This window comes from Molothrus aeneus, chromosome 3, assembly GCF_037042795.1.
Source record: "Molothrus aeneus isolate 106 chromosome 3, BPBGC_Maene_1.0, whole genome shotgun sequence".
Classification (NCBI taxonomy): Eukaryota; Metazoa; Chordata; class Aves; order Passeriformes; family Icteridae; genus Molothrus; species Molothrus aeneus.
The window spans coordinates 51,556,991-51,577,526 of NC_089648.1; the positions used below are offsets into that span (position 1 = coordinate 51,556,991).

General features: G+C 41.0%; 1 protein-coding gene across 2 annotated transcripts in view; it reads right to left on the minus strand.

Moving 5' to 3' along the window:
* Window positions 1-1,158: 1,158 nt before the first annotated feature.
* Window positions 1,159-20,536, minus strand: part of PLAGL1 (PLAG1 like zinc finger 1) — a 47,747-nt gene continuing 28,369 nt past the window's right edge. Inside the window, exons 3-8 of one of the 2 annotated variants that reach the window (XM_066546909.1) lie at window positions 16,287-16,442; window positions 15,114-15,226; window positions 12,713-12,862; window positions 9,338-9,457; window positions 7,305-7,801; window positions 1,159-6,904 (exon numbers count right to left, since the gene is read on the minus strand). In XM_066546909.1, the coding sequence (XP_066403006.1) occupies window positions 5,629-6,904; window positions 7,305-7,801; window positions 9,338-9,457; window positions 12,713-12,862; window positions 15,114-15,226; window positions 16,287-16,442 (2,312 nt within the window). In that variant the 3' untranslated portion in view covers window positions 1,159-5,628. Of the gene's footprint in view, window positions 6,905-7,304; window positions 7,802-9,337; window positions 9,458-12,712; window positions 12,863-15,113; window positions 15,250-16,286; window positions 16,443-20,536 lie in introns of those variants that run through there. The other variant, XM_066546910.1, reaches the window with a different exon arrangement.

The following is a 20,536-nucleotide window of genomic DNA, read 5'->3' on the forward strand; positions in this document are numbered from 1 at the left end:
CTGTGGGGAAGACTGCAATGGGCAGAGGAGTGTCCAGTCCACAGTGCCATTATCAGCTCTACCCACCTCCTTGACTTTGCCAGCCACAGGAAAACTGCTCTCAGTACCCTGTGGTGTCATCTGTGTTACCTGGGACCATGTTAACAGCGTAGTTACTCCTCTGGTTATCACACAGGGTCTTGCAGCCCACCAACAGGGATCTATTGATACCATCACCATTCTCAAGGTTTAGTCACTGAATTCTGAAACCTGGGGCTTGACACCTCCTTTCCCTGGGGATACTGGCTAGTCCAGGTATCACTGGAGTTGTAGTTGCAGAGGTCTGGGACAGCCACTGCCCCCAGCGGGTCCCAGGGACAGACATCCACACTCACATCTTAAATAGAGGGCAGTGGAACTGTGAAAAAGACTGGTCTAGGTGAGCTTGCATGTGCTGGGTGTTGGCAACTGCTGCTGCATTTTCTGTAGCACTTGAGCTTTGCCAAGTGCTTTACAGAGCACTTTGGGCAGGTGAGAAATCAGTTTCAGAGCTACCCACAAGCCTTTTTTAGCTGAGAAAGGAGATGTGAGAAACTGGCTTTGAGTGGTGTGAATAAATGGTCTCATCCCTAATGTGCCTGGAAATGGTTTCCAGGATGAGCTGCTCCATCATCTTCCCACAAATACAGGTTTAATCTTCTTGGAGAAAATAGAGTAAAATATAAAAGCTCTTTCTATAATAAGAAATAGCAAGTATATGGCTTGTTGCTGCTTCTAGACCACAAGTGGACAACAGAAGATAAGAGTGACGGGTCAGCAAGGATGTGTTAAGGCTTTCTGCTGACACATTATGGAAGATCTTAGGCAATGCAGTTTTTCAGCACCACTTTCCCCTGAAATGCTACAGTTACCAATAAAATAAGCAAACTGTAATTCATTGGCTCAGGTTTGGTTGGGGCTTTTTCTCTCTAGGCTACAAATCTTATTATGCTATCTTATTTAAAGTTGTGAGATTATTTGCATCCGCTGCCAAGATGTAATTAAATGATTGCCTAGAGGGGTGGACATTTACCAACAGTTCATTAGATGGTTTTAACAAAATGTAGGAAGATGCAGTACCATGTGATTTTCTTTTTCTTTGCCCTAATGCTTTGATATATTGAACAAGACAAGTGGACATTGTGGAACTTCATGTGAATATTTAATAGAATCTTCCAGTAAACAGTAAATGATAGTGATTGATACATGATAAATGGCCATGTATGCTGTGCATCTCTTCAAAGCACTGTGAGTTCAGACTAAAACCAAATCTCATTCTTGCATTAAACACTTCAATTGCTTTTAAAAATTCATCAACAAGACAGAAATGTTGTAGACATATATCCCTTCTTATTTTTTTGGTCACTTGATCCACTGTCAGCCTTGGATCACCTTCCATAAACTTTCAGTGATGCAACAAGTAGGGGCTTTTTAGCCCAGTAATTTTCAGTAAGGCTTTCAATTAAAATCCATAAGGAATTTTCTAACCTATTAAATGCTCATTAAGTAAATGAAGATGAAAAGTAGTTGGACGCAGCAGTAATAAATACCATATTTTAAACAGTTTAATTGAACTACTTAGACTCTAGCTAATAATGATTAGATGGATCCAGAAAGGATGACACTGAAGCAACTGTAACTCCTAGAGCTAGAAAAAGCAGGCATGACAGTAGCCCCAATATATTAAAGCAGTGCTGTTTAGCCTTTCTTTCAGTCCAGGAAGAAGAGGGAAAAAACCCCAAACCCATTCCAAACTATACTGTGCAATGTTACCACAGTTGGTTTCTTTAACAACCAAATAAATGAATCCTCAAATTTAGAGCAAGTTTTACTGTATTTACTGTTGTGTGTGTGTCCCCATTATTTTCTGTCTGTTTATAGAAGTGTAGGATTTCATAGCTTAGTTTCCAGTATCTTACAAAAAAAAAAAAATTATATATAAGGGCAGGAATGGTGTATTGAGGGAAAGCATTTTAAACATTCCACTAGAAATGAACCAATTATTAATATATGGAATGTACCACCCCAGTTCAGACTGGCTATGAAAAATTTTCTGAAACTAACAGCAACCCACTGACTAAGGAAATGGAAAGTTTTAACAGGAAAAGTTCGTGAATAAAACTGAAGGAAAAATAAATTAACTTGGTTTCTGATAGAAGATGGGAACTTAGCAATGGATCAACTTGTGATTACACAACAAGGATGCAGTCTTTTGTTCCATGTAGTATAATTTTAGTTTCTTGACATTATTTCATCAGGTTCAGGTCTTTTTTTCTTCTTTCATAAAAAGAATACTCTTTTTATGTGACCAAATGTTTACTAACTTTTGTTCTTTTACACTGTGATTTGATTATAGTAATTCTGTTGTTTATTCACCACGTACTGCTCTGCTTCTACAGGTTTTCAAGCAGAGTTCAGATAAAAGAGTATTTTTATCTCTATTTGAATGTGAGGTAAAATATCCTAAGATCTCTCCCAGATCCCTTACCTGCTGTGCCATGGCCATGGCAGCTCTCTGCCCTTACATCCCCTTCTCACCTTTGGAGGAGGACTGGGCTGAGCCAGAGAGGGAGGACTGGTCAGTGCTCGGGCTGCTGCCTTCCTCCACTGTACCCACAGTGGATGTGGGGCTGCCTCTCCCCACACTGGAGCTGTCACAGCCCTGCATGAGCCAAAGGCAGTGCCACCAGAGGTGTCCTGCAGCTTGAGCCTCAGCCACTGATGGCCTCTGAGAAATGCTCACAGAGGTCTCCCTAACAAACACGTTCAGAAAGTCCAGTCCTGCTTGCAGTATTAGATAACTCGGGGGTATCTCACATCTCTTGAGTTGCAAGAATTTTAAAACAAAACTATTTTTTTTGACAACATAATTTTTTGAAATAGCTTGCCTTTCTTTGTCATGGGGTATCATCAGCTTCTGCTACATTTATGATGCCAAGAATCTGGAAAAAGAAAATTGAATGGGCTGATGGGTTTAAGCAGCATTGCACATTTAAGGTTTGCTTCTGTGCTTTACTTGCAGACACTGTGGCTTTGTGCTTTTAAAGTATTTTAAAATGCATCAAAAGAGGTTATTTGCTTTTTATTTGAATGACATGGTCTTTAATCTGTAGTTACATATGCATTGGTAAGGAATGCTTATCATCTTTCCATATTTTGGAAGAGGCTGAGATCAGGCAGCAGCACCTCTCTTGGCAGCCCAGAGCCCAGGTACTGTGCTCCAGGGCTGAAAGATCAGCTGGAAGAACGTGCTCAGTATCTGCATAATGTTTGCTTCTTAAAATACATTTAAATTCAAGGGCAAGTATTTAGGTAATTAATGACACCTCTTATAAAAGCACAAACCAAAATGACAAAATGTATATGATCAGGCAGTGCTACAAATTTTTTTTCGTAGCAAAGAATTTTTTGTTGTAATTTAGTTTTTTGTGTTTTTTTACAAGTACATAAGCTTGCTTGAAGCCAAGTGAATACAATTTGCACAAACAAGGAAAAAAATATACAGTTAAGTGCACACACACACACCTTTCCACGTCCAGATGAAAATACAAGCCTAGCTGTAGAATGTGCATGTAACACTGTTTGCAACATTTTCCCTATTCTGGAACTCGTCATTTAAATAACTACAAATGACTGTGCAGTACCTGTTTGCCTCCTGCTGTTGTCATTACAGGAATGACCTTAAAATTCCTTTTGGTTTGTCTTATGCCAAAATTTTCATGACAAAAAATCCCCTCAGCACTGCATCTGCAGAACATATTCTTTCATGAGCTGCAATAAGACAATCCTTAATCCAAGTACCAATCAACTTGTAAGAATATTCAATGACATTGTACAACTACAATGATCTGTATCTCAGTAACAGCAAAACAGCAATAATTTAAGAATTATTTTTTATTTGAAGCTCTCTGGAAATATTCCTGTGATTAATGAGGGAGAGGAGAACATGCTTGCTCCATGTTATATTAGTAATGGCCATTGGTACTATGAACCCTCTTTGGATTTAACAGAACAGTAGTTCTTGGGGTTTGAGAATTTACTCAGATTCAGAAATTCCGTGTCTGTTTCAGATGAAACAGAATCCATTAGTAACTGAGCCATCCACTAAAACTGTGATTATTTTTTGTAGCTGGTTTGTTAGGCAACAAACTAAATTGTGAAGAGTTTGTTTCTTTGTTTAATAATGGCATCTACTGAAAAATGTGATCTTTACAATTTCTGCTTGTTCATGCATCAGGTACTGTCACAGCATGCACACATAGGGCTGTCACACCAACCCACTGTCCACAGGAACCATTCATGGACAATTTACCCCAGGAAACAACCAGAAGTCCCCATGGCTCTAGTCTGCAAGAAACAAAGGCTGGAGTCCAACTGCAGCAGTCCTGATGTTTCTGAGCAGAACCCCCACGAGTAAAATGTTTTCAACCATTATCACACCCACTAATTTCAGCTGCCACTCGTAAGGCAGGTTCAGAACCTGGTTTTGAACAGGGCCCAGTGTCAGCTCAGCACCACAACCCCTCTTTGCATGGACCTGCCCTTGGCTCTATAGGGGAACCACTTGGGCACAGGCTCCCCTGGGCCAGGGCTGGATTTCCATGAAAGCCCGTATTTTCAGATGGTTGCAATTATTAATCATTTCCCAGACTAAACAATGGCCATTTTTATCAACAAAAGGTGAATAAAGGCCCCTTAGGTAGGATGCATTATTTTTTATTAAGTGTTGAATAAATCAAGCTGTTGACCCAATGGGATACCATAAGCTTAAATTTAAGCAAATGCTCAAATGCTTTACTAGAAAGAGAGAGAAAGAAGTGTCTGATGTCTTGACAGATCCAGCTCTAAATGAAAATTAATGTTTTGTTCTAACTTGAGACAATTCACTTCTCATTCTGAGAACTGCATGTATCCAAGACTGCAGTTCTTACACAGCCATTCAGAAATGGTAGTTATTTCCAGCCCTAGGAAAATGGCACACAGCTGAACTGCCCGCCAGAAAATAAAATCTAGTTTAACATAATCATAATAGTGATGAACTTCATTGAAGAAAGTGAAACAAGGACATAAGATTTACTCTTGGAATGATTCTGATTTAAATTAAGGATTAATAAATTTCATTAATTAAGTGCTTAATAGAAATCTATCTGATGTTGATAAATTGTTTGTTACATTTGCCATGTGTACAAATTTGCTGTGATTTATGGCTCATTAAACTGATTTCTTTATGATTTCCCCCCTCTTCCCAATCATCCTAACCATATTTCTCCTATTGCAGCAGCCATAGTTTTATTGTGCCTGTTATGATACTTTGCTGTCACTGAAGATAGTTATTCAGTTGTTTGCATGAAAAGAAACAAAAATATAGAGGGAGCTGAGGGAAACATGTTAGTTCTACTGTTGTCATATGCTAAAAAACTAACAATATGAAAAATAGAGCTTCTTGTTTATTAACATCCTGAATTTAACTACCATGTTCATAACATGCTTTGAAAACATCTGGGGCAGTTTTTCTTCAAAACAAAACAAAAACAACCCGGTCCTAAAAGATTTAAGTAAGAAGCACAGTCTTAAAAAAAAAAAAAGGAAAAAATCCACACAGGATGATGGTTACTTGAAGGCATGGTGAAAGTGAGGCAATGTTACAGAATTTGTAGTGGATGGAAAGGAGCGAGGAAGATGGTGCAGCTGGTTTATGGCCATCCCACCAGCTGCTAGCTGAAGACCTTGCTGTTGGCCAAGGCCATTCAGCCTGTGTGATGGTTCCTCTGAGCCAAACGCCATTGTGATGTCCCCAATAGTGTTCTGGTTGTCACCTGGTGGGAGCTGCCAGAAGCCCATCACATGAGTGAGATCCATGAAAGGCAGGCTCGCAGTTTCAGCTGCTGCCTCTGTCTCTTTGTGCACTGGGTACTTGTTAGTATCCCCTACAGGCCCTGAGGAAGCTTCTTCCATACTGATTTTGAGGAGAGACTGAGGTTCTGGTAACGGCAGGTCCTCAAGAAGATGCACATTGTAACCTTTAACATCCACTTTTATCGGTAGATTCTTGAGGGATCCTGTGGCAAATGAGGTAGAACTAAGGTCGTATTTGTTAGGCTGATGAAGGTTCAGGTTGACAGGGACAGCTGCTGAACATGGTGTGGGAGGGACAGCCGGGATGCTGTCTGCACAGCCAATCCTTTGCAAGTGAGGAGAAGACTCAAGAGGAAGAGCAGTTTGTAAGCTTGACTGGGAATGAAGATGTGAACAGTTGTATTCCTCTGTTTCTGAACTATTCACAATCCCATTTGGCACAGGGACCCTTTCAGGAAGAGGGGACAGCATGCTGGCATCTTCCTTCAGTCTGTATGAAAAGAGCTGGTCAAGGAGACCCACTGAGTCACCATTCTGCAACCTGCTCTTCAGCAGTTCTTGAGGATGAGTCTTCCTAGTATGGCGTGTCAAGTGGTCCTTCCTCCCGAACCTCTGGGCACAGAACTGGCACAGGAAGTCTTTGCAGCCTGTGTGAACCACCATGTGACGTCGCACATCTTTGCGGGTATAGAAGTGACGCTCACAGTGGTCACACTTATGTTTCTTTTCCTTCATGTTGCCAGTCGGCTTCCCTGCATGACTTTTGAGGTGTTCCAACAGAACCTCAGTACCACCAAACTCTTGGGCACAAACCCTACAGGTGAGGTCCCCGCTGGTGGCAGCATGAAGAGCCAAGTGCCTCTTGTAGCCTAGCTTGGTGTTGTACTTCTTGCCACACTCCTCACACTTGAAGGCCATCTTGTTGGGGTCATGAGTCTGAAGGTGATTCTTTAGATGGTCCTTCCTGTGAAAGGTCTTTTCACAGTAGCCACACTGGTGAGATTTCTGTGGAGAATGAGTGGCCGAGTGCCTAAGAGAAAAAAACAAAACACAGACACAGAAATGTTATTTGTGTTCACATTTATTCTAGTACATTTACTCTTGCAGCCTCAAAACTTGAAAACGCTGGAATTCTCAAAGGAAGGCATTCTCACTACTTCTCAGGTTATTAATAAAAGCCTAAATTTTGGGGGGGGGGGGGAAGGAAGGTGTTAATCATAAAGCATAGAGGAGCTTAAAACTGCTCAACATAATCTTTTTGAGTAGCCACCATAATTAAGGGAGACTAGTCTTCTCCAATTCTATCAAAAACAGTAATAATAAAAACTGGACCTCAGGGATTAACTGTCACTAGAACACCCCAAAGGAAAAATATGTCCATTTTTCCCCCCCACATCCCCAGTAGAAAAGGAATGCCTTCAGAGCTGTACCTGAGCAGTTTATATTTTGAAATGAAGGCTTTTGTGCATCCGTGCTGTGAACACTTGTAGGGACGCTCCCCTTTGTGCGCATAAGTGTGGACCGTGAGCTTGTCAATGGAATCAAAAATCTTCCCGCAGAGTCGGCAGGGAAAACTATCTGGCTGCTTCACTTCTTTTCCCTTCAGCAGTGAAGACCGACCATTTCTCCATTTAGGAATAAACCTTACAAGAGCACCACAAGTGCTTCCTGAGCTGGCACAACTGAACTTTGCAGCAGAGGAACAGGAAATGGTCCCAAAGCATTGAGTAATGCTTTTGCCTAATGACGCTCCTCTCAGTTTCCCTTTGAGTTTGTTTTTTGTTTTTACAGGTCCCAATTTATTTGGTGGTCTGAACCTCGTAGGAAGGACTCGGTCCTTATGGATGCACTGGTGAGATTCCAGCAGAGCAAAAGTTGCAAAAGTGCTTCCACAGCTGGAGCATATCCAAGAGTCTACAGGCTCTTTCTGCAATGAGAACAGAGACAGGTCTTCCTTACTAAACATTCTAAGAAATGGTCATATTCTTCTCACTCATCTTCTCCTGTGCTTTTCTAAGACCCATCATTGTCTCTGGTGATATTTACTTCCATGTGCTACCACCTAGTTGTTCAACTGGCAATAGATTCTCTCTAGGAGTAAAAACTTGAAGGTAAGGTAAAGGTTGGCTAAATACTGGTTTGTATGTTTTTGTTTAGCATTTACTGTAACAGTCCTGAGTCCCTTCACCTTTGTTTATCTGTGCTTACTGAATTTCAAAGTCTCTACATTTGTTGCATTGATGAAATTACTCATAAACAGTTGTAAATTGTACTTTTATCCTTGGACTGACATAGTTTATCTACTATTCCAGCCACATAAAAATGGGATGGGTTTCAGTACAAAAATGTAGTTTAGCCATACAGATTTCCTTGTATCTTGGGCTGACTCCATGCTTTACCACACAGCAATGGTCAATGGCTCCAGGAGAGGCTTCCTCACTTGGCTTGACATTTGGCGTTAGACTTCCATTAACTGGATAAGAAACACCTTAGGTTTAGGGATCTCAAGCCTATCCTGACTTAAAGCCTTTTTTTTTTCCCAGACAGGGTATTATTTGGAAGTATTACTTGGAAAGAAGAGCTCTACTGGATTCAGTTGAATTCACTTTAAATGCTGATATTATAAACATTCCAATGAAAAACAATTACCAAAAAACTCCCATCACTGATGAAATGTACTTCCAATTAATGCATGACCATGTACCTCCTCAACTTCATCTACCTTTTATGTAAGTTTCTCATACTCTGTCCTTCTTTTCCCTTGTTCTTGGGCTAGCTTGCTCTGGAGAGCATGGTGAAGCTGTATCCAATCCCTCTTTATTTCCAAACTGAGGCCTCCTCTCTGCTAAGACTTGTGCCTGATGCTGTGGCTCTCCCTCACCTTCCTTCTGGGGAATATTCTGAACGCCTCACAAGCCTTCTTGGAACATGAATTCCTGGTTCATTTGTATTCCTGGTTCATTTGTTTCACATTCTTTCTAGATTAGGTATTGATTTCACAGTCATGTTTTCAACACTTAACAAACTTCTCCTGTCAGTTTAAGGATTTCTGCTATGATACAGAGGGGAAGGTATTTCAATTAGTAGAGAAGGGTTACTGAACAGGAAAGACTGAAATAACTAGTGGGTACTCTGGCCAATCAATCAGAGCAAAAGAAAGGAAAATGGTGAAAAAAGTCTGAGGCTTGACAGCTTGGTTATCCAAAAATTAGTGCCCATCTTAAGTCTTTCCATTACATCAAAATGGTGCCACTTACTTCTGACTATATCTGATGGCTCCATTGGATTACAAACACAGGACAGGAAGAACAGCCTTTCTCTGGGTAGCTGCTTGGCTAAAATTGCTAAAGCACTCTGTGGCCTACACTTGCATTACTAGAGTTATATAAACAGAGAAAACACATAAATAAGCCATTATTTACTATGTCTAGTGATGGCTTCAATGCAGAGTAGGGGTACTTACTGCTACTGGAGGCAAAGGAGAGACATCTGATTCTTCTTTAATGAAGACTGCAGAAGCTTCCATAAATTTGGCATAATCGGCAGCATACCATACTTTCAATTCTGTGTGGGGTTCAATTGACTGTGAATGGAAAAAAACAGCACCCGTTTACTTGTGTCAATTTTCCTAAACCAAACAATAAGAAAAACAGGAGGGCCAGGGGTGTTCAGCGTTTTGTCCTTACCCAGACTGCATTTTTTGACTCTGTTTAAATTATTGGTAACTTAGTTTCAAGATTCAAGCACTTATTAAACATTACTGCCCGCTTTCTTGATTGACACTTTCTGTTTCTAAAAGTGGAATTGCATATGCACAGAGATTTGGGGTGAGGGGGGCCTGTAGCAGGAGGAATGCCTCAATGCTCATAATCTTTGCTCAGTGAGATCCATTTGTCTGGGATGTTCAGACATCCATCAGTCTTTCCAAGCAATATCCCATGCCCATTCCTTGATGTCTGGAAGCCCTCTGGACACAACACTTAACTACAGGGTACAGGCAAAGGAAAAATGCCTTATGAATGCACAAGATCTTGGATGCCTCCTGGATATATTATGCTGAGCATGGGCGCAGAGCTGATCAATATGTGGACTGCAAGGCAAATTGGCACCTTCCCCGGGCTGGCTCTAATGTGTCAGGTTTGCTGTGAGCGTGCCTTACTGTAACTCTGCCCTCCTTCCACTGAAGCCTTCCCCCACAGGATTAAAGGAGCTCATAATCTGCAGTCTCCCATCCAGTCATGCTTGCTCAAATCTCTCCTTGGACTGGACTATGACCTCTTCTGACAAATACTTTCAGTCAATAATATAGCAAAGAGAAAAGGAGAGGCATGATTACATTCACTGGCCAAAGATCTATTAGTTCTTTAAATGAAAAGGAGAAAACTAAACATGATTTATATGACTCCCTGACCCTGTACACATTTTCTTCATCTATAATAAACACTAACATTGCTGCAACAAGGGTAGAGCCAAACTGCACTGTACTTGTAGTTTTATTTTAACTAAGATAAACATGTGCCACCAAAAAAAAAAAAAAAAAAAAAAGCAGCAAACTAGCCTAGAAAGAGAGCAGCTGAGCCTTATTCCAGAAAACATGACATCATAAAATCCACTTATTCTGTAATATTGGTGTGGGATAAGCATGGTAGGGAAAAGACAATGTAGATTGTGAATGCAGACAGGTGAGGGGTTAATTGTGGGTTTAATGCTGAAAACTGAGTCTTGTATTCCCAGGCACAAACCTGGCTGCCAACTACAACCAGCGTGGGTTGGGTGTACATTTTAGTAACACCTGGCCTAAACAGAAATTGTGTGTCCAGAATTCTCCACTCAATTAAGGACATGAGGCAGAGCCATTAAGTAGGAGGCTCATCACTGTGAGGCAAAATGTTTAAGGATGTCTGGGAGCTTGGCCTGTGACAGCTGAGACTGATACCCACAAAAAAACTGCACAGCATGACACTGTCACTACTTTCTGCCCAGCATTGCTAAACCAGCTGCCATTTCCTTAATGGGAAGGAGAGCTGGTCAATGTGACTTTGAAGGGAGAGCAAGTGCATCAGTGTGTGAAACAGTCAAGTTAATTCAAAAGCTCTAAACTCAGTAAAACTGACATTAAATATCAATATGCAAATCCACTACAAGTTGTCTTACTCTGTGCCAATTACTCTTATTGTCACTGCAGCACACACATGAAACTCTCCTGGGATTAGACCAACAGCAACCATGGATTATTTTTGTTTCCCCACAGTTCCATACCTTTTAAAGCATTTATTTCTAAGGATTGCAGTGATTAGGTCAGAAAGTAAGCTAATGGTGGTGGTGTCAAGATGCCACTTACACATCTGCTTTAGTAGCTGTACTTTCGTGTCACTGAAATCTCATTTCTTTGTAAAAACAGTGGGGAAAGGAGCCAATCCTACTCCTATTTTAACACACTTTACTAAAAATGTTTTGAGAAAGTATCTTCAGAATGAGCCCTAAGCCAGCCTCACAGCATGACCAACAGGGTGTGCCTAAGCGTAGCACAAGGCCATCGCATTCATTGACCAGGACAAAATCTGCTGGATGCCACAGCACCCTGAATGATACTGGGACTTGGGAGAAATAAAACCCAAATAATGCTCTATGACCCACAGCACAGAAAAGGTTCCAAGACACATGCATCATCCTAGGACACGCTTTGTGTCAGTGTATAGGATGCAACTCTCCATTAATGCCAATGTGCAGAGTTCTACTGAAGTCAGCAGAGAGCTGGTTCAATAGTATTTAAATTATTCTGGAAATTTTAAGTTACTAGTTTATAACAACTACTTCTTGGAAAAGTTCATGCTTCCCAAATATAGTATTAGTAAGCCTGTCCATTTTACAAACATATAATGCATTTCAAATCAAGCTGAAATCTCAAATGATATGGACTGCATGAGAATCTCAAATACAGCCTAAATATGTCTCAGGGTAGTATATACTATTTTACTTTTTTTTTTTTTTCTTAATAATTATGTTGATATTAATTCTAGAATCAACTATACTCCATACTGTTATAAAAGACTTCAAGGGTATGAAATGTTATTCTCTCATCACCACTATACAGTAAATATTTTTCTCACTGTGCAGGTGGAGAAACAAAAATGGAATAAAAAATGTAAATACTGCTATGCCACAGATATATGTGTCAATCTTGGATATGAAACTGAAATACTGGATTTTATTTCATAGTAACTACTTTTCACTAATATTCTTTTTTTTTTTAATTTTTATGTTGCTCACAATTATATAGAAGCATTATGTTCAACAGATAGATTTCTTTTTCCCAAGTGTGCAAAAGAGTTATTTCTGATTAAAACCAACTCTGCCTAAGAAAAGGGCCAAAACATGGAAATTGTACATGAAGATTCACTCAACACCTTGTTCCTGAGCACAAGGCAATGTGCTCAGAAAACAATATGTGTCCAGAAATGTAATAAAAGAAAGGAATTTGTTTGTTATTTCCAGAATGAAGAACTCTTGAACGTAATAATGCCAAATAATCCCACCATATACATCTACCTGGCATTAAAGAACATTCAGTTTAAACACTATCAGCGTGAATGACTTTTATCTTCCCTTGGCTCAGTTTCTTCACTACCCACAGCAGCAAGTACACAACACCTTTTCCTAACAAACCCCATACACTGTTTGCTTTACTACAGATTAAATGACATTAAAGGTGGTATTTAAGTAATGATCCAGTTAGCAGAATAGAATCAATCAGTCATTGCAAAAGAGTTAGTCCTTCAGAACCTTTGTCTATAAATTTCCTTTTGGATGGCAGGTAGAGCAATGAAGGTTTAACTACCTTGACTGTTGTGAAGTAGACTTCTCCACAGTGCTGATAAGCCACAAGAGTCTGTTCTTCTTGGTTCCGGGCTAGCCGGACAAACATCATCCAGTTTCCACAGTCCTCATTGGGAGTGTCCAGAAAGTACTTCCCTCCATCTTTCAACACCTGAAACAAAGTGGGGGGAAGAGGACAAATATGATAAAACCAAGTCCTGTATAAAGGTACATTAGTTTTCTCTAATTTGCAATCAGTTATCTATCTTGTCTTGGTCATATATCCCTTGAAATCATGGTTGTTTTGAAATGGATCACTCTTAATGAACACTGAGTGCAAAAGAAAGTGAAGAACGAATGCCTGCTGAGCACCCTGCTACTAAAATAACTGTAGGCCTTTGTATGTATTTTCCATTTATAGTTCATCATTTTTATGTTATATAAAGATAATAGTAAGAACTAAGTGCAGGCAGGTAGAAAGATAAGCTTTATGCCTTAATCTACTTCCTGAGCACTTGATAATCTCAAGCCTCAGTGCTACCACATTTTGCATGGAACAATTGTATAGCTTGTGTTAATAAGTCCAGAGAGGTAACATACAACATAATGGCATTTTAACAGTCTTCTCTTTTTCCTCTTAACAATGCAAAAGTAAATACAAATGAACAATTGTGCCAGAAAGATCTTTTTCTTTTACTTCATTCTTCCTAGCTTCTCCCCTCCAAGAGAATGCCCCATGAGGCAAAAACTACCAACCTCAAACAAGACTATTGCTTTTTTGCAATAATGTCTCAAATATGGACAGACAAAGCTGCACAACTAATGACAGCACAGCCTGTATTTGTTCTACTAACCACATAACTGAGCAAGTAACTGCAAAAAAAAAGTTGCATTTTCATTGCTTCTGGGAACTATTTTATCTAACTTCATCATGTTTCCGATGAAAGCACCTGCCTGTTGGACAAGTTTGGTCACATACTCATGCTAGGGAGAAGTCAAGGCAGCTACTGCTGTCATGTAGGAAATCTGGGACTCTAATCTCCTCTTCTGAAGAAACAGTCCATTCATCAGCCAGAGCTGCGCTTATCACTGTATACTTTTAAGCAAATGGTGCTGACTGATAGAGGATAGGGTGTGGTTTACAATGGCTTGGTGAAAAGGAAGGAACTGGGTGCTTAGCTCATCCATCCATTGTTAGAGAAGTACATTTTCTGTATTTTTAATAGTGTCTAATCAAAAGACTGAAGATATTTAGTTACAGAGAAGAACAAACCTTTTCTGGTGTCCACATGCTATGAAAATCCCATAGAAGGACAGTGTTATTTTCATGGCAGATAATTCCCATGATTTCCATGCGCAAATCAAGCTTACAGCAACTACTGAAGCTATTACTAGTTCGAAGCTCTCAAACTAAAGTTCAGAAGTATTTCCTCACAACACAGTGTTTTCCAGCCCCAGGCCTCTGGAGAAAGCTCAAAGGAAGACACAGAGTGTGTCACAGCACAGCTGCTGCTGGTGCCTCTCTGTTTGGGGGCGAGAGGGCCTGATAGGAACTGCAAACTCTGGAAGAACCATGATCTGTTGGGAAGTCCTGACAGAGGCTGTGGCTTGACCATGGATTCATTGTATGACACAGAGCTGTGCTCAGCCACGACCCTGACAGCAAAATGCAAAGACTGGGGCCCAGAGGATTGCAATCAACTGCAACTCCCAAGGAATTCCTGTGGGAAAGGATGTCCATGTACATTTGTCTAAGCTGGTTTAGTCCTGAGAGGCCACGATTTTTGCTGGATAAAATACAAATAATAGTGTCATGGTCCAGGTGCAACAGTCAGTACCTATGTGTGCAGCAACAGAAGGTATCAGGCCTAAATAACAATCTGATTAAATAAGCTGAGGTAGTGCACTGTACATCAAAGTCTCTATATAAATTAACAACTATTATTAATTAATAACAATAACATTTAAAAATAATTAAGATTAATCTTTCCCTATCAGTTTCTCCCTACTAAGCCAGTGCCTTAGTGCATATTTCTGTCACTCTCACTAACTCAGTGCACAAACTCAAACCTCCCAGTGGTATGGTGCAAAGCACAAATCCTTTTGTGTTACCTGGGAAGAAAGTTCAGTAGCCATGCTCCCTGAAAATCTTATCAAGAGCTATCAGACTGATAGGCTTAACACCCTAGAAATAGTAAAACCAGAAAGCAGGAAACCAAACTTCTAGAAAACACACTATGCAAGAATTTGGGTACTTCAGTACTTGCTGTACTGCCTAATAATGTGATTTACACTCATACTTACACATCAAAAGTACAAATAATGAGCTACATTAGATGGCAAATTGACTGATTAAAATACCTAAATAAGTATGAGCTGCTAAAGACACATATGCACTCCATAGAAAGGCAGTGGGTTTTTACCTGCAGGACTAATCTGCTCTCATCATAGCACGTCAGTTTTGTAGACAGTTGACCAACATAAGGGCCAAATTGTGTTCTCTTCTGTATTACTTTCTTTGCAAATACACCAAGGACTGTGAAGAAAACAAAGAGCAGTCTAATATTAGTACAGACATCACAAACTATTTCTTGTATGCTTACAGTGGTGAAAATTGAGATAAACAAAATAGTGCAGAACACATGGATTCTTTTTCTAGACAAATAATCCCACTAAATAATTCTAAGGTGAAGAATCCTAAAAAGGATGTAAATAGGTACTGACTTTTTTTTTTTAATGGGAACTACATTGTATAAAAAAGTACCAAAAATCCATGACAGGATGTTAAACTGAGTATGCAACACAAACGTGTTGATACTCCTCAATCTACAAACTCATGTTATCATAGTTCTCTGCCTTTTGGCATAATTTGGGAGGTTGTTCTCTCCCAATAAGAGTGGAAGAATCTATAAAAACACAGTATTAGCCTTCTTAATCATTCTGGTTATTCCACTGCCAGATCAATGGAGTGACAGTGTAGGCATCTTGTCATTCTCTGTCTGAAAAGCAATCTAGGCAGGACTAATTATACACAGGTAGCTGTGGAAAATTTCCACACTAAGAACATCATTCCTTTGTTCATGTTTGGGCATTCAAATTGCTTTGCTTTCACAAGGAAACGACAGTCTTTCCACAATATGAATTGAAAATGCTGCAAAAGGTAAATTACCCCCCTGTGATCTCTGAAGTTTGCAGGGGGTGGATAAGGGATGTCATTTACCATTTTGTTTCTGACCTTTCATTGAATACTCTTTCCTGTTTTGCATGCTTGGGGAAAAAAGAAAAAAAAGTAGTAGTGCATGGCTGTTATTATTAGATACAAATTCAACATTCATTAAACTTGGATTGACTGAACAGAGCTAACTGGTTGTTCACAGCTAAATGTCACACCAGCTCTGGCTAATGTCCTGCCATCAGTTCATGTGTCTGTTACCAGAAACCAGTCACAAAAAACAGTGGCTGACTGTGAGCTTTAGCTCAGCTGAAAACAGTCTTCATAACGCAAATGCCCAATGATTATGCCTTGAGTTACTCATGAAATCAGGAGTCTTTGTCTCCTTTCTTCCAAATGTGGGAAAAAGAGCTAAAATACTTACTCTGCTGGTTTCCAGCTCTCAGCTCCAAGACTCGCAAAGTGAGGTAGTGAGGTAGGGTGAGGCGGGCCCGGCTGGGAATAACCCTATCTTTAGCCCTGATGAGTGGTCCGTGGAGTTTGCATTCTCCTATAAGGCTTTTACCGCAATCCTCACACCCTACAAATCCAGAAAAGGGAACCTGTTACTAAAAATGACCAACTGCTTTCCAATTCTGTCTCTTCTAATTTTGTCATCTTGAGAACACATCTGGAATTACGAATGCTTTTCTTCACATCAGTCTTCTACATTAGGTAGTGAAAAGATTATCTGCAAGTCAAAACTAAAGAAGGAAGGTTTAAAATAACACCTCCAGTTTGTGCATTCTCTCCCGAGCAAACTGGTGCGTCTTGACCTCCAAAGATTTATACATATTCTCATTCAGGTGCCTTTAGAGACTAGGATGGGAGCAAAACTGGACTTCACTGCCTGCCCAGCTGTAAAGATGCAGATATTTATACAGAAATGTGGACAAAGTTGTTAGCAATAACCTAGGTAAGTTTGGTCCCTTCCAACCTTACCCATTCTGTGACTAAGAAATTCTGAAATTTGCAGAGATCCAAGGAATCCAAGAAAGACTTTGTGTCTGCTGCACAGACCATTCTCAGTAGAAGATGAGACCCTCAGGGTACCATGAGAAATGAGTATGATGGGTCCTACAGCCACAGCTCAGTTGACAATCATGCAGGGGCAGACTCCTCATAGGCTGCACTGCCTGTGGAAGTAAGGAAAAGGGGCACACTGCATCTCCCAGCTGTTGGTTCCCAATAATGACATCTGCAGGCTGAACACACGGACCATCCAGAGAACCCATTAAAGAGAAATACATGTCTGCAAACTGACTTTCCCCTGGCACAGTGAGATATTTTTGGTTTAGTGCAGCTCAAACTGGTTGCCAGGGAAACTCATACAGAGCAGTGACAAAACTGAGCAATGAGACTTTCCAGCAGAAGGTCATCTCAGCACTGGTGTCACACAGGGCGATGGGAAAAAGGGGACTTCTTGCACAAAACCTTTTTATAGACAGTAGAAACCAAACCAGTGAGCCAACAATGCTTTACGACTGAGTTAAAAAGAAAAGCTGATATTGGTCATCCATGACTACCTCGTTTTGTTTTCCTTCTGAAAACTCTGCTGAGCAAGTCTATTCAGTAAGTGACAATACAGAACAGAGGAGGGGAGCCAGAACAGCCAGGAGAGCCCAAGGGAGCAATGTAGCAGAGACTGGGGCAGGAGAGGTGAGGCTTCATCACAGACAAGGGCTCATAACCAAGGGGCATAAAGTGCTCAGGAGACACTGCCTGGGGAGACAGAGATAGTCTTTGAAAAAGGACAGTAGCACCAGAAATATTCATATTCAGGGTACCCCAAAAAGGTTTCTGTTTGTAAACACAAGCAGGCACTCGACTAAATCATGCACCTTGAGAGCCTAGTCCAAAATCTCCCCAGATAAGCATAAAGTATTCCTACTTCTTTGGGCTCTCCATCAACTCCAGCTGAGAAGATAGATAGACTTGTGTGTTGGTCAGGCTGCAAGCACTACAATAGTAAGTATTTTTCAATAATTTGTGGACCATGGAAGTTTTCTTCTTCCATGGCTTCCAGGCTGCACACCTGCACTGTGAATAGCTGGAAAACATTAGTTATTTTTGCTAGTGCTACAGATAAAGAACATGCCCCCTACAGCCATCACTTAAAATGCACAAAAGGCCCAACAATATAGCTGCCAGGTACATTTTTTTGTTATACATTTGTTTATGTACCCAAAAGTCCTTTACAGCTGCAAGGCTGCAAGAAAATAAAAATATTTCCTTGGTGATTTAACTTAATTGGCTTTTAAATAAATTCACCCTTCTGAGGGCAACAAAATTATGAGGGCTTCCTGAGCTTGCTTGGAATAATAGTGACTTTGTCTCAAGTCAAACAGCTCCTGCTTGGAGAGTCAGTGTATGCAAACGGCCGAAACACATTACCAAAAGCAAAACAGAGACAAAGAACCACTGTTAGAGGAAGGATGTGTCTAATCATAAGTACACGACCTTATCAATCCATGCCATACCTCTGTGATTCATCACTAGCAAGCTCCTGAGCAAACCTTCCAGCCACCCCGAGGCAGTGCCCACCTCCAAGGCTCCAGGGTGGGCAGCTCCCAGGAAGGCTGCAAAGGGAAAGCAGGGGGAAAAGGGCATCCCTTGAATCAGCTTCCAAATTCTGCAGTAGTGCTCCATTAGCTAACCCTCCTTGGTCCTCCAGATCCAGGACATAAGGTCTGAAATGATTCACACGTAGGTAGTAGAGAGGCTCTCCTCTAAATTCAGGAACTGCTTTGCATCTAACTGGGTGTTGAGCAAGGGTCTCCAAGCTGAGCAGCGCCACAGACAGCTGCCTAGGCAGGACACCTCAGCAGCAGCAGAAAACCACCAGCCAGCCCTGCACCAAACTACCTGCAGAGCTGGAAGCCCTATTAAGCACCTTGCTAGCATGGCCTGGGATTCTGACCAGGCACAGCTGCCCAGCACCTTGAAACATGAGATTAGCTCAGTTGGTTAGAGCATGGTGCTAACAACACCAAGGCTGTGGGTTCAGTCCCTGTACACTTAAGAGTTTGACTTGATCACACTTGTGGGTCCTCTCCAACTCAGAATATTCAGCAATTCTGTGAAATATCCAGAGCTGCCCAACACTTGTTCTAAGGTTTTCTATGTATACAGGTCATGAAGATAAGTAGAATGACTTAAGTTATTTAATAACAAGCAAACTGGAATTACATTCACTACACAGCATTTCTGACCCCATACCAACATGTTAGTACCCTAACTGCAAATTTATTGTATTCTAAAAAATTGGCAGGTGTACCAGAAAAATAGGATTGAAACACTGCAAATAGAATACCTTCAGGAGCTACTGAAGGAAATGGAGATCTTTGTAATTTCTCTCCCCAAAACTAACAGTGCAAAACTGTCAAGTTCACATTCCTTCTCAGAGACAATTACAGGCCAAGTAATGATCCTTTGTGTTTCAATGCTAAATTACAGATGCCATTGACAAAGGAGTGTACATAGACCCACAGCACAGAGCTTGTAAAGCTCACACAGATTTTATGCCACTTTTTAACTTGGCTGATTAAGTAAAATATATTTTTTCAACAACAGCTTCAGAACACACTCTAACCTGTTCTGAAATAGGGCGCATCCAGCTACGGAAACAACATACACTTTGTTGTATTAGCACTAGAAATGAAAAACAGTTGGTCAGAAAAATCACTTTCTGTAGAGAAGATTTCTTCTGCTTCTTGCTAGGCACCTTAGTACCCCGACACTTTTTCAGTTTCCTGGCTCCCTTAAATTGTATTTACACAAACAAAATTGATGGATTCGAGGTTCATATGCAAACATGCAAGAAAAACTGCCACTATTCCTCTGCTTTGTTGTGATTTAGATGAGTAGGCAACAAAAAGAAATACACAAGATTTACAGGAGTTACAAGCTGTTAAAAACCAGACTGTGTCATTTACTACATCCTTAGAAAAACAATGCTATATTGTCCCCTAGAGGGTACTTCTTCATTCTTCCTCTGTCCTCCCAATGATTCTGACAAAATTCCAAATAATGCCTTTGTATCTATCTGTATATAAAACTGCACAAGCTAATAGATCTTGCAGCTGTTAACATTTTTATTTTGCTGGACCTCCCTGGAGCAGAGGGGAGGAAGGTGTACAGAAGAGCCCAGCCCTGGAGCAGGTGCAGGCTCTGACCAGGTTGCAGGAGTGCAGACACCACCTCAATTGCAAGGACAAACCACTGAAGGGGCTAAGAGAAGGGTGGGTACATCCTCCAACACCCCCAGCTGGTACCCCTGCACCTGAATGCCTCTGCTCCCACTTCTCCCTCACATTGGGAGGCATGGTTGGCAACAGCTAACCCCTGGCTTTCCCCTGCTCTTTGGGTCATCACAAAACTGAGACCCGCTCCCTGCAGGATGCACTCCCACCCCATGAGCTGACTGGACACTGGTGGCTGTGCTCCCAGGGAGGAGAATGGGCTGTGAGTGTGGCTCACCTGTACTGGCCTCACCATGCTGGTGCTTCGCCCCAGTCCAGGTCTAGGTGACAGTTCTCCTTTGCTGCAGCCTATACAGCCTGACAGCCCCAGCTGCCAGCCTGCCTCATCCTCCACACAGCTCTGGGGCCACCACGCTGCACTGGGACAAGCTCC